Raw genomic sequence first — 13,485 nt, forward strand, 5'->3', positions numbered from 1 at the left:
CCATGCCCTTGTTTGGGTGTAGGGCCTAGAGCCTGGATCTGATAGACCATCTACAGCTCCGTAGGCAAGCACCATCTTGTAGCGGATGCGAGCTAACTGGAAGCCATCTATAGAACGGAGGAGCGGGGTGACTATAGAATCTAAGGTTGAACACCAGACCTCTACTGGATGAGTTGACCATTTAATGGCACATCTAGGGAGCCCAGCCATCAGCGAGTTGCAGTAATCCAGACTAGATGACAAGTGCCTGGATTAGACCTCTACCTGACCATCTATCTGCGGATGTTGTAGAGCATGAACCTACAGACCATCTATGTTAGTTGAGAACGACAGGGTGTTGTCCAGGATCACGCCAAGGTTCTTGGCGCTCTGGGAGGAGACCATCTAGTTGACCATCTATAGATCATGGACCATCTAGGAAGAGCAGCTCCGTCTTGCCATCTATGGTGATCCGTCATCCACACCATATGTCTGCCAGACATGCAGAGATGCCATCTACCTGGTCATCAGAAGGGGGAAAGGAGAAGATTAATTGTGTGTCATCTGCATAGACAATGATAAGAGAGACCATGTGAGGTTATGACAGAGCCATCTATGACTTGGTCTATAGAATAGAGAGGGGCCAAGAACAGAGCCCTCTATAGGGACCATCAGTGGTGAGAGCGCGTGGTGAGGAGACCATCTATACGCCATCTATAGAGCCCTGTCAGGTAGGACCAATCCAAGCGTGGGCCGACCCGGAGACCATCGGAGAGGGTGGAGAGGAGGATCTGATGGTTCACAGTATCGAAGACAGCTATAGATCTAGAAGGATGAGAGCAGAGGAGAGAGTTAGCTTTAGCAGTGCGGAGCGCCTCTACAGATACAGAGAGCAGTCTCAGTTGAATGACTAGTCTTGAAACCTGACTGATTTGGATCAAGAAGGTCATTCAGAGAGAGATAGCGGGAGAGCTGGCCATCGGCACGTTCAAGAGTTTTGGAGAGAAAAGAAAGAAGGGATACTGGTCTGTAATTGTTGACATCGGAGGGATCGAGTGTATTTTTTCAGACCATCTACTCTCGCTCTCTTTGAAGACGGAAGGGACATAGACCAACGGTCAGGGATGAGTTGATGAGCGAGGTGAGGTAGGGAGAAGGTCTCCGGAAATGGTCTGGAGAAGAGAGGAGGGGATAGGGTCAAGCGGGCAGGTTGTTGGGCGGCCTCACAAGACGAGAGATTTCATCTGGAGAGAGAGGGGAGAAAGAGGTCAGAGCACAGGGTAGGGCAGTGTGAGCAGAACCAGCGGTGTCGTTTGACTTAGCAAACGAGGATCGGATGTCGTCGACCTTCTTTTCAAAATGGTTGACCATCTGCAGAGAGGGAGGAGGGGGGAGGGGGCGGAGGATTCAGGAGGGAGGAGAAGGTGGCAAAGAGCTTCCTAGGGTTAGAGGCAGATGCTTGGAATTTAGCGTAGTAGAAAGTGGCTTTAGCAGCAGAGACAGAGGAGGAAAATGTAGAGAGGAGGGAGTGAAAGGATGCCAGGTCCGCAGGGAGGCGAGTTTTCCTCCATTTCCGCTCGGCTGCCCGGAGCCCTGTTCTGTGAGCTCGCAATGAGTCATCGAGCCACGGAGCGGGAGGGGAGGACCATCCTGGAGGATAGGGGACATAGAGAGTCAAGGGATGCAGAGAGGGAGAGAGGATTGAGGAGGCAGAATCAGGAGATAGGTGGGAGAAGGTTTGAGCGAGGGAAGAGATGACCATCTATGGAAGAGGAGAGAGTAGCCATCTAGAGAGAGAGCCAAGGTTGGGACGGACCATCCGAGTAGGGGCAGTGTGGGAGGTGTTGGATGAGAGCGAGAGGGAAAAGGATACAAGGCAGTGGTCGGAGACTTGAGGGGAGTCAATGAGGTTAGTGGAAGAACAGCATCTAGTACAGATGAGGTCGAGCGTATTGCCTGCCTTGTGAGTAGGGGGGAAGGTGAGAGGGTGAGGTCAAAAGAGGAGAGGAGTGGAAAGAAGGAGGCAGAGAGGAAAGAGTCAAAGGTAGACGTAGGTTAAAGTCGCCCAGAACTGTGAGAGCCATCCTCAGGAAAGGAGCTTATCAAGGCATCAAGCTCATTGATGAATCTCCGAGGGAACCTGGAGGGCGATAAATGATAAGGATGTTAAGCTTGAAAGGGCTAGTAACTGTGACAGCATGGAATTCAAAGGATCTATAGACAGATGGGTAAGGGGAGAAAGAGAGAATGACCACTTGGGAGAGATGAGGATCCATCCACCACCCCGCTGACCAGACGCTCTATGTGCGAGAACACGTGGGCGGATAAGTTAGAGAGCAGTAGGAGTAGCAGTGTTGTCTACTGGTGATCCATGTTTCCGTATGCCAACCATCGAGGGACTGGAGGGAGGCATCTAGATGAACCTGCCTTGTTGACCGCAGATTGGCAGTTCCAGAGGCTACCGGAGACCTGGAACTCCACGTGGGTCCATCTACAGACCATCTATAGTTATAGGGACCACCAGATAGGGTGGCCATCCACAGACCTGTGCAGAGAGACCATCTAAACAGACACATAGTTGACATCTACTGAAGAGGCCATCTATTGAAAGGAGATTGGAATGACCATGGACTGACCATGTTCAGAAAGTTATAGACCATCTTATTGACCAAATGATTAAAATGACCACTGCTGAAGTAGGCCAGCTGGCAGTGGGTATTGTGACACTACATCTAATCAAGTCCAGTGTAATAGTTTCTGCAGTGTTGCTATTCAGGGCCAGGCTATTAGCAGTGTTGTTTACGTTACCATCTATTGACCAATAGATGGCTAGCGAACCTAGAAAATCTCTAGACTACTAATTATCTTTGATCAAAGACGGCTATGTAGCTAGCTAAGAGCTAGCTACCATCAAACAAATCAAACCGTTGTACTGTAATGAAATGAAGTGAAAATGTGATACAACCTGTGAATGCTAGTTGAGTTCTATACAGAAGACGTTGGCTAGCGTTGACCATCTAGCAGAGTCACCTCTATACGACAAATATGGCTAGCTAACCATCTAAATTAAGATAATCACTCTAAGACTACATCTAAACCTAAACAACACAATTATCTTGATACCATGATACTGATACGAAGACAGCAAAGACAGCTATGTAGCTAGCCAACACTAAACTAATCAAGTCGTTCAGTTGAGTGTAATAGTTTTCCCAGTGCAGCTAATCAGTGGATCTATAGCTGGCTAGTGAAGACCATCTATAGACCATCTAATTACGACCATCTTTGATACAAAGACCATCTAGCTAGCTGAGAAGAAATTGCTAAGATAAGACAAATCAAACCGTTGTGATATAATGAAATATAATGAAATATAATGAAAATTATACTACCCGTTGGAGCGACGTAGATGACCACTCTCCAACCGGACCATCTACAGACCATCTATTGACCATCTACAGACCATCTATTGACCATCTACAGACCATCTACAGACCATCTATTGACTATCTATTGACCATCTATGGACTATCTATAGACCATCTATAGATGATCTACAGACCATCTATTGACCATCTATAGACCATCTACAGACCATCTATTGACCATCTACAGACCATCTATAGACCATCTACAGACCATCTATTGACCATCTACTGACCATCTATAGACCCTCTACAGACCATCTATTGACCATCTACTGACCATCTACTGACCATCTATTGACCATCTACAGACCATCTATTTACCATCTATAGACCATCTATAGACCATCTATAGTTATAGACCATCTATAGACCATCTATAGCTACAGACCATCTATAGTTATAGACCATATATAGACCATCTATTGACCATCTATAGACCATCTATTGACCATCTATTGACCATCTATTGACCATCTATTGACCATCTACTGACCATCTACAGACCATCTATTGACCATCTATAGACCATCTACAGACCATCTATTGACCATCTATTGACCATCTACTGACCATCTACAGACCATCTATTGACCATCTATTGACCATCTACAGACCATCTACTGACCATCTACAGACCATCTATTGACCATCTATTGACCATCTACAGACCATCTATAGACCATCTATTGACCATCTATTGACCATCTACAGACCATCTATTGACTATCTATAGACCATCTATTGACCATCTACAGACCATCTATAGACCATCTACTGACCATCTACAGACCATCTATTGACTATCTACTGACCATCTACAGACCATCTACTGACCATCTACAGACCATCTATAGACCATCTACTGACCATCTATTGACCATCTATTGACCATCTATAGACCATCTATTGACTATCTATAGACCATCTATAGACCATCTATTGACCATTTATTGACCATCTATTGACCATCTATAGACCATCTATTTATAGACCATCTACAGACCATCTATAGACCATCTATAGACCATCTATAGACCATCTATAGACCATCTATAGACCATCTATAGACCATCTATAGACCATCTATTGACCATCTATAGACCATCTATAGACCATCTATAGACCATCTATAGACCATCTATAGACCATCTACTGACCATCTATAGACCATCTATAGGGAACAATCCAAATACAATGTTGTCCTGTCAGGCTTTTATCAGTGAACTATAGAGAATCATCTGTGGATGTTCTTCTATCATTGGCTACTTTCATAAATCTCCTCCAATCCCTGTCTATGCACATGACAGCTGTGGATGTTCTTCTATCATTGGCTACTTTCATAAATCTCCTCCAATCCCTGTCTATGCACATGACAGCTGTGGATGTTCTTCTATCATTGGCTACTTTCATAAATCTCCTCCAATCCCTTCTATGCACATGACAGCTGTGGATGATTCTTCTATCATTGATACTTTCATAAATCTCCTCCAATCCCTGATATGCACATGACAGATGTGGATGTTCTTCTATCATTGAGATAGATTCAGAAATCTCCTCCAATCCCTGTCTATGCACATGACATACTGAGGATGTTCTTCTATCATTGGCACTTTCATAAATCTCCTACAATCCCTGTCTAGCACATGACAGCTGTGGATGTTCTTCTATCATTGGCTACTTTCATAAGATAGATCCAGATCCCTGTCTATGCACATGACAGCTGTGGATGTTCTTCTATCATTGAAACTATTCCATTAATCTGTCTCCAATTTCCCCTATGCACATACAGCCAGAATGATATCAGCTTTAACCCCCAAACCATATATTTGATAAGTCCTTTCTCAGAGCGCAGAACAAGGCTCAATGTTTGAGCCCCTGATAAGTGGGATACCTGCTATTATTACAACGTTTCACAGACAGACACACACAGAGAGAGAGAGATACATCACAGAGAGAGACAGAGATACAGAGAGAGAGAGACACAGAGAGAGACAGAGATACAGAGAGAGAGAGAGAGAACAGAGAGAGAGAATAGATATCACACAGAGAGAGAGATACAGAGAGAGATAGATACAGAGAGAGACAGAGAGATAGATACAGAGAGACGGATAAGAACAGATATCAGAAGAGATAGATACAGAGAGAGAACAGAGAGATAGATACAGAGAGACGGATACAGAGAGAGATAATGATATCAGAGACTTTAACCCCCAGATACAGAGAATGATATCAGAACTTTAACCCCATAGCCAACAGAGAGATAGATACAGAGAGAGATAGATACAGAGAGATAGATACAGAGAGATAGATACAGAGAGAGATAGATACAGGTTAATAGATACAGAGAGATAGATACAGAGAGAGATAGATACAGAGAGATAGATACAGAGAGAATGATAGATACAGAGAGAGATAGATACAGAGAATGACGGATACAGAGATATCACATACTTTAACCCCCAGAGAACAGAGAGAATGATATCAGAACTTTAACCCCAGCACATGCTGCATATGTTGAATTGAAACCCCAAGCCAACAGGTTAATGATATCACAACTTTAACCCATCAACAGTACAGCCAGAATGATATCACAACTTTAACCCCCCCCAACCAACAGGTTAATGATATCACAACTTTAACCAACCCCCCAAGCCAACAGGTTAATGATATCACAACTTTAACCCCCAAGCCAACAGGTTAATGATATCACAACTTTAACCCCCAAGCCAACAGGTTAATGATATCACAACTTTAACCCCCAAGCCAACAGGTTAATGATATCACAACTTTAACCCCCAAGCCAACAGCCAGAATGATATCACAACTTTAACCCCCAAGCCAACAGGTTAATGATATCACAACTTTAACCCCCAAGCCAACAGCCAGTTAATGATATCACAACTTTAACCCCCAAACCAACAGGTTAATGATATCACAACTTTAACCCCCAAGTGCCAACAGGTTAATGATATCACAACTTTAACCCCCAAGCCAACAGGTTAATGATATCACAACTTTAACCCCCAAGCCAACAGGTTAATGATATCACAACTTTAACCCCCAAGCCAACAGGTTAATGATATCACAACTTTAACCCCCCAAGCCAACAGGTCTACATCTTAAAATATATGTATTTGTCAGAGTGGATCATTGAACATTGAATTGAATCAAATATAATTGAATACCGAACAACAATCTGTGGTAAATGTGTTAATTTATAGCTGGTTGTCTCCACTCTGTCTCTCTCGTTCTGTCTTTGTGGAACTGAAAATGAATGTTGTTAGTTGACTGGCTGGCCGTTGTGAGGCTGTTAGGTGTGACTGGCAGCTAATAGCAACCTCTCTCTGTGTGTATGTCCCCCCCCTCTCTCTCCTTCTCCCTCCCTCCTATCACTGTAGTGATGATGAACACCTGTTGATTCAGCACTACTGTCAGAGTCTGAACCAGGGCTCTCCCCTCAGCCAGCCACGCAGCCCCGCCCAGATCCTCATCTCCATGGAGAGTGAAGAGAAGGGGGAGCTGGAGAGGGTGCTCAACGACCTGGAGTCAGACAACAGGTGAGGGGAACAGTGTGACACATTCATACCAACTGATCCCAGCACAGACAAACTGATATGGACAAGCTTCTCCATCGAACGTCCATGTTGGATCCAGAAGATTCTACAGTTGTGTCAGGCAGTCGGTTTACGGTTGTCTTGTGGGTTGATAGGTCGTCACTAGTTACCACAGCCACAAAGTCATAAACCCCACCTATTAAAAAAAATGTATCATTTTAAACCTAACCTCAACCCTAACCACACTGCTAACCTTATGCCTAACCTTAAATTAAAACCTAAAAGGTAATTATTGTTGTCATGAAATTTGACGATTTTATAGACAATTTTGACTTTGTGGCTGTGGTAACTAGTGGAAACTGAGTTGATAGTGAGGTTTTTGGATCTAGGCCAGGTTACACTGTGTGACTGATGTTGTTGTAAAACAGATAGAAAATCATTTGATTGGGGGATTAATTAACGAGACTGAGCTGAGTTAGCCTGGGTACCAGTCTGTTTGAGTTAATATTCAACTCCTTGGCATATCACGGAGTGGAATGTTAGGAAACAGGTTCTGGATTTCAGGCTAGAGCTGAGTCCCATTGTATACATGTCAGTCAAGTGCCTTGCTCAAGGGAAAATCAACAGATTTTTCACCTAGTCGGCTCGGGGATTCGAACCAGTGACCTTTCGGTTACTGGCCCAATGCTCTTAACCTCTGTCCGCTCCCTCTCAGGAAGCTACAGGCGGAGTATGACAAGTTGAAGAAGGCCCACGACCACAAGGGTCTGTCCCCACTCCCCTCACCCCCGGAGATGCTGCCCGCTTCGCCCCAGAGCCCACGGGACGCCGAGCTGATCGCTGAGGCCAAACTGCTGAGGCAGCACAAAGGACGGCTGGAGGCTCGCATGCAGATCCTGGAGGACCATAACAAACAACTGGAGTCACAGCTACACCGGCTCAGACAGCTACTGGAACAGGTCCTGAAACACACACTGTACACACACACACACACTATACACACTATACACACACACTATACTATACCTGTGTCTGTCTCCAGACTGATGAGTGTGTGGGATAATGCCTGTGTCTGTCTCCAGACTGATGAGTGCGTGGGATAATGCCTGTGTCTCCAGACTGATGAGTGTGTGGGATAAGTGTGTGGGATAATGCTTGAGTGTGTGGGATAATGCATGTGTCTGTCTCCAGACTGATGAGTGTGTGGGATAATGCTTGTGTCTGTCTCCAGACTGATGAGTGTGTGGGATAAGTGTGTGGGATAATGCTTGAATGTGTGGGATAATGCCTGTGTCTGTCTCCAGACTGATGAGTGCGTGGGATAATGCCTGTGTCTCCAGACTGATGAGTGTGTGGGATAATGCCTGTGTCTGGATAATGCTGAGTGTGTGGGATAATGCGTGTGTCTGTCTCCAGACTGATGAGTGTGTGGGATAATGCCTGTGTCTGTCTCCAGACTGATGAGTGTGTGGGATAATGCCTGTGTCTGTCTCTAGACTGATGAGTGTGTGGGATAATGCCTGTGTCTGTCTCCAGACTGACTCCAAGGTGAACGGTACAGCCCTGTCCTCTCCCTCCACCTCGTCCCAGCGCTCTGACACCAGTCTGCCTCTGATGCGTGTAGCAGGCAGCCAGACTACAGAGACCATGGGTGAGACTGGAACTCCACTCAGCACAACATCACCAGCTATGAGCCCAGTGGACCAGACTGGTTGTTACAGTGTTATGTCATATGTTGGGACACTATGGTCCGGTTGATGCTGTACTGGTTTAAAAAAATATATGTTTCCTATGAAGTCATTGTACTAACCTGAAGATGACTGGTTGGAATCATTTTCTTTGCTGTAGGTGACGATGAGCTGTCGAGTCCGTCCCAAGATGCATTGGGGCTAGAGGAGGTGATGGAGCAGCTAAACAACTCCTTCCCCCACAGCCAAGGTAGGACGCACACGCACACACAGACACGCACATAAACACGCACACACACGGACATCCTACTCACTCAAGCAATTTCCATAGATGCACAAATCACCTCATGTTAGACCTACAGTCCAGGAGGGTCATTCTCCTAATGATCTAACCAGTAGGATCAGCCTCAGTGGCATATCTCGAGCACTGTTATTCATTCTACTGTTATTCATTCTACTGTTATTCATTCCACTGTTATTCATTCCACTGTTATTCATTCTACTGTTATTCATTCTACTGTTATTCATTCTACTGTTATTCATTCCACTTTATTCATTCTACTGTTATTCATTCTACTGTTATTCATTCTACTGTTATTCATTCTACTGTTATTCATTCCACTGTTATTCATTCTACTGTTATTCATTCCACTGTTATTCATTCTCCTGTTATTCATTCTACTGTTATTCATTCCACTGTTATTCATTCTACTGTTATTCATTCTACTGTTATTCATTCCACTGTTATTCATTCCACTGCATTCTATTCATTCCACTGTTATTCATTCTACTGTTATTCATTCTACTTGAAGTACATGGACTCTTTTTCCTCATTCTACTGTCATTCTAGTCATTCTACTGACCTCTTGAAGTACTCTGATTGTTCCTCTCCTTTCTCTTTTTCTTTCCTTCTTCCCTGTTCTGTTTCTGTGACCCAGGAGGTCGAAGGGGAAACCATTGAGAGGTCAGTGGGGTCACCAGCCCCGTCTACTATACCCTCCTCTCCTGGCCAGTTCTCCCTCCTCTTCTCTCCTCTCTCTATTTCATTCCTCTTCCCTATTCCTTTCTATTCCTCTATCTCTCATATTTCTTGGTGTATTTTGTGTTTGTTCGAGGGGGTGGGGTGGGATTGTTTACTTTAGTATTTGAAGATATGCATTCATGAGTGTTTAATATTTGGGTGAGAGTGTGTGTCTGTCTGTCTGACGGTCCCTTCTGTCCCTCGTCTCCAGGACTGAGTGTAGGCAGTCTGTTCCACATGGCAGACGACCTGGGTCGAGCCATGGAGTCATTGGTCAACGTGATGACGGACGAACAGAGTGGCGAGTAGCGGAAGACGAGGGCCCGCCCTTACCCACTCCCCAACCAACCCCTCCCCCGCATGCTTTTCTAGTCAAAACAACTGGATTGGACACGTTTACAAAGAGAAATATACATATATTTTTGTGAAGGATCAGCATTACAAAACTTGTAGATTTCAGTAGTTTCTTAAAAGTATCGAAAATGGTTTTATTAACAAAAGGCAGGTTTTTAAACTTCTATGCAATTGTATAAAAACATAAGAGAAAGAAAACGTGTGAATCTTGTGAACGTCGTTCCATTTCTTCCTATGGAGCATTTCACAACATTTGTATCAAAAATAAAGATTGTAAACATAAGGGTGCTTTATATTACAAAACTATGTTTATTATAACAACAAAAGATGATATACTGTAAAGGCAATGCAGTTGTCCTGTACCCTTTCAGCGTAGAGAGACTGACTGTGTGTATGTATGCACGTTTGTGTGTGTCTTGGTACGCAAGGATGTGTGTGACGTGTGTGTGTGTGTGTGTGTGTGAAGGTAATCTATTTTCCCACATTGCATTATAGCTTTTGCTTTGGGCTGATGCGCCTCTTGTTGTTTATCAAACCATCCATCCATCCATAGGTCATAGGTCATCTTTTTCTTTAGTAGTGTCTGTTTGATGATCATAATATGATACTATGCCCTTTGCCTCGTTCAGCGCAGCTCTGGTCCACTCCTGTGTGTTGAATCTACCACGAGGAGCCATAGAGCACAGACTGAAAGGTCCAATCTGGGATATTAACAGCCGTTATTGTTGTTTTTCAAATGAAGGATTGGGCCTTTAACACTGACAGAAAGAAAGTAATAGTGATGTTTTAATACCTATTCATAGTGGTTTTGTAGGATTATGACATTTAATTGAAATACCATTTAAAATAGAGCTACAGTACAATGTGACATTCAGCTGTTTGTAATCCTGAGATGATTTAATTGATTTGATCTGAGTTCTCTCCTAGTGTGAGTGGGAGGGTTTAAGATACAAGTGTATGATTCTAGAACCCCCAGTAATGCAAGCTCTACCTCGTTTTAATTGGTCAAAATCCAACTTTCACATTCTTTTTCATTCTGATCCTTCCTAGGAAGGTGCAGAAAAGATTCTACTGTAGTTGGATGCCATCTTAAAGAACCCATCCATGTTTTGAAATGGAATGAGTCCCTCCAGATACATACACTGTAGTGTCCTCAGTGTAGCTGGATGCCATCTTAAAGAACCCTTCCATGTTTTGAAATGGAATGAGTCCCTCCAGATACATACACTGTAGTGTCCTCAGTGTGGCTGGATGCCATCTTAAAGAACCCTTCCATGTTTTGAAATGGAATGAGTCCCTCCAGATACATACACTGTAGTGTCCTCAGTGTGGCTGGATGCCATCTTAAAGAACCCTTCCATGTTTTGAAATGGAATGAGTCCCTCCAGATACATACACTGTAGTGTCCTCAGTGTGGCTGGATGCCATCTTAAAGAACCCCTCCATGTTTTGAAATGGAATAGTCCCTCCAGATACATACACTGTAGTGTCCTCAGTGCTAGCTGGATGCCATCTTAAAGAACCAATCTGAATGTGTTCAGATACATACACTGTAGTGTCCTCAGTGTTTCATTAAGACATAGAAATGAAATGTCAGACATGTTTATTAAGGAAACTGGACCAGGGTGCACTACTGTTATCCATCCTGGACACACTAGAGTTGATCTTCTGTGTGCTAATGCATTTGTTTAGTTTTATTTGTGTGTTCCTTTATGGAATTGCATGGTGTGGGGGCGTTATCAGTGTGACATCACAGTTGATTCAATATTCCCATGTTTATTTAAAACCCAAACAACTGAAGGTATTCTTATTACAGTGTCATGACAACACCTTTTTACTTAGTTTCTGCACCATGTTTACAGCAGCATGATGAAAGATAATGATTCATTAATCCACTGCCTCATTCATTTCTAACCCTGGAGTTGTATTGTCCATATTTTTCAATAACTCATTTGTTTCAGAACATATCAAATTCCACCAAATATATGCCTTACTACTGTATTATAAAACGCTTTACTGTCTATCAATAAAGCCGTGATGTTGACTTGAGCTCCGTCCTCGTCTTTCTCTAAACACACACACACACACACACACACACACACACATTACACACACACACACACACACACACACACACACACACACACACACACACACACACACACACACACACACACACACACCACTCACACACACTCTCCCTCACTCAACACACTCTCCCTCACACACACACACACACACACACACACATTTAAAACACACAACACAACTGAAGGTATTCACACACACACACTCATGACAACACACACACACACACACACACACCACACACACACACACACAAAGACAATGATTCACAACCACTGCCTCACACACACAACCCACACACACACACACCACACTTTCCCTCACTCAACTCACTTCCCTCACAACACATCACAATTCCACACACAACACCACCTCACACACACACTCACACACCACCTCACTCACACACACTCTCACTCACACACACACACCACACACACACACACACACACACACACACACACACACACACACACACACACACACACACACACACACACACACACACACACACACACACACACACACACCACCTCACTCACTGACCATCACACACACACACCACCTCACTCACAGACCGTCACACACACCACCTCACTCATAGACCGTCACACTCACACACACACACCACCTCACTCACAGACCGTCACACCCACACACACACCACCTCACTCACAGACCGTCACACACACACACCACCTCACTCACAGACAGTCACACACACACCACCTCACTCACAGACCGTCACACACACACACCACCTCACTCACAGACCGTCACACACACCACCTCACTCACAGACAGTCACACACACCACCTCACTCACAGACCGTCACACACACACACACCACCTCACTCACAGACCGTCGCACACACACACCACCACACTCACAGACCGTCACACACACACACCACCTCACTCACAGACCGTCACACACACACACCACCTCACTCACAGACTGTCACACACACACCATCTCACTCCAAGGATTGGAAAGCTGCCGCAGTCATCCCCCTCTTCAAAGGGGGAGACACCCTGGACCCAAACTGTTACAGACCTATATCCATCCTGCCCTGCCTATCTAAGGTCTTTGAAAGCCTAGTCAACAAACAGATCACTGACCATCTCGAATCCCACCGTACCTTCTCTGCTGTGCAATCTGGTTTCCGAGCCGGTCACGGGTGCACCTCAGCCACGCTCAAGGTACTAAACGATATCATAACCGCCATCGATAAAAGACAGTACTGTGCAGCCGTCTTCATCGACCTTGCCAAGGCCTTCGACTCTGTCAATCACCATATTCTTATCAGCAGACTCAGTAGCCTCGGTTTTTCTGATGACTGCCTTGCCTGGTTCACCAACTACTTTGCAG

The 13,485-nt window shown here is 44.5% G+C and overlaps 1 protein-coding gene across 6 annotated transcripts in view; it reads left to right on the forward strand.

Annotated features, from left to right (window-relative positions):
• The window catches only part of dmd (dystrophin), a 92,133-nt gene extending 82,116 nt beyond the window's left edge, over positions 1-10,017 (forward strand). For 3 of the 6 annotated variants that reach the window (XM_046335798.1, XM_046335800.1, XM_046335799.1), the window contains 5 exons: positions 6,806-6,964; positions 7,677-7,920; positions 8,498-8,612; positions 8,810-8,899; positions 9,882-10,016. In XM_046335798.1, the coding sequence (XP_046191754.1) occupies positions 6,806-6,964; positions 7,677-7,920; positions 8,498-8,612; positions 8,810-8,899; positions 9,882-9,979 (706 nt within the window). In that variant the 3' untranslated portion in view covers positions 9,980-10,016. Of the gene's footprint in view, positions 1-6,805; positions 6,965-7,676; positions 7,921-8,497; positions 8,613-8,809; positions 8,900-9,587; positions 9,614-9,881 lie in introns of all 6 variants that reach the window. The other 3 variants (XM_046335795.1, XM_046335796.1, XM_046335797.1) reach the window with 2 other exon arrangements.
• The last annotated feature ends 3,468 nt before the right edge of the window (positions 10,018-13,485 follow it).

The sequence above is a fragment of the Oncorhynchus gorbuscha genome, unplaced genomic scaffold (genome assembly GCF_021184085.1).
Source record: "Oncorhynchus gorbuscha isolate QuinsamMale2020 ecotype Even-year unplaced genomic scaffold, OgorEven_v1.0 Un_scaffold_855, whole genome shotgun sequence".
NCBI lineage: Eukaryota > Metazoa > Chordata > Actinopteri > Salmoniformes > Salmonidae > Oncorhynchus > Oncorhynchus gorbuscha.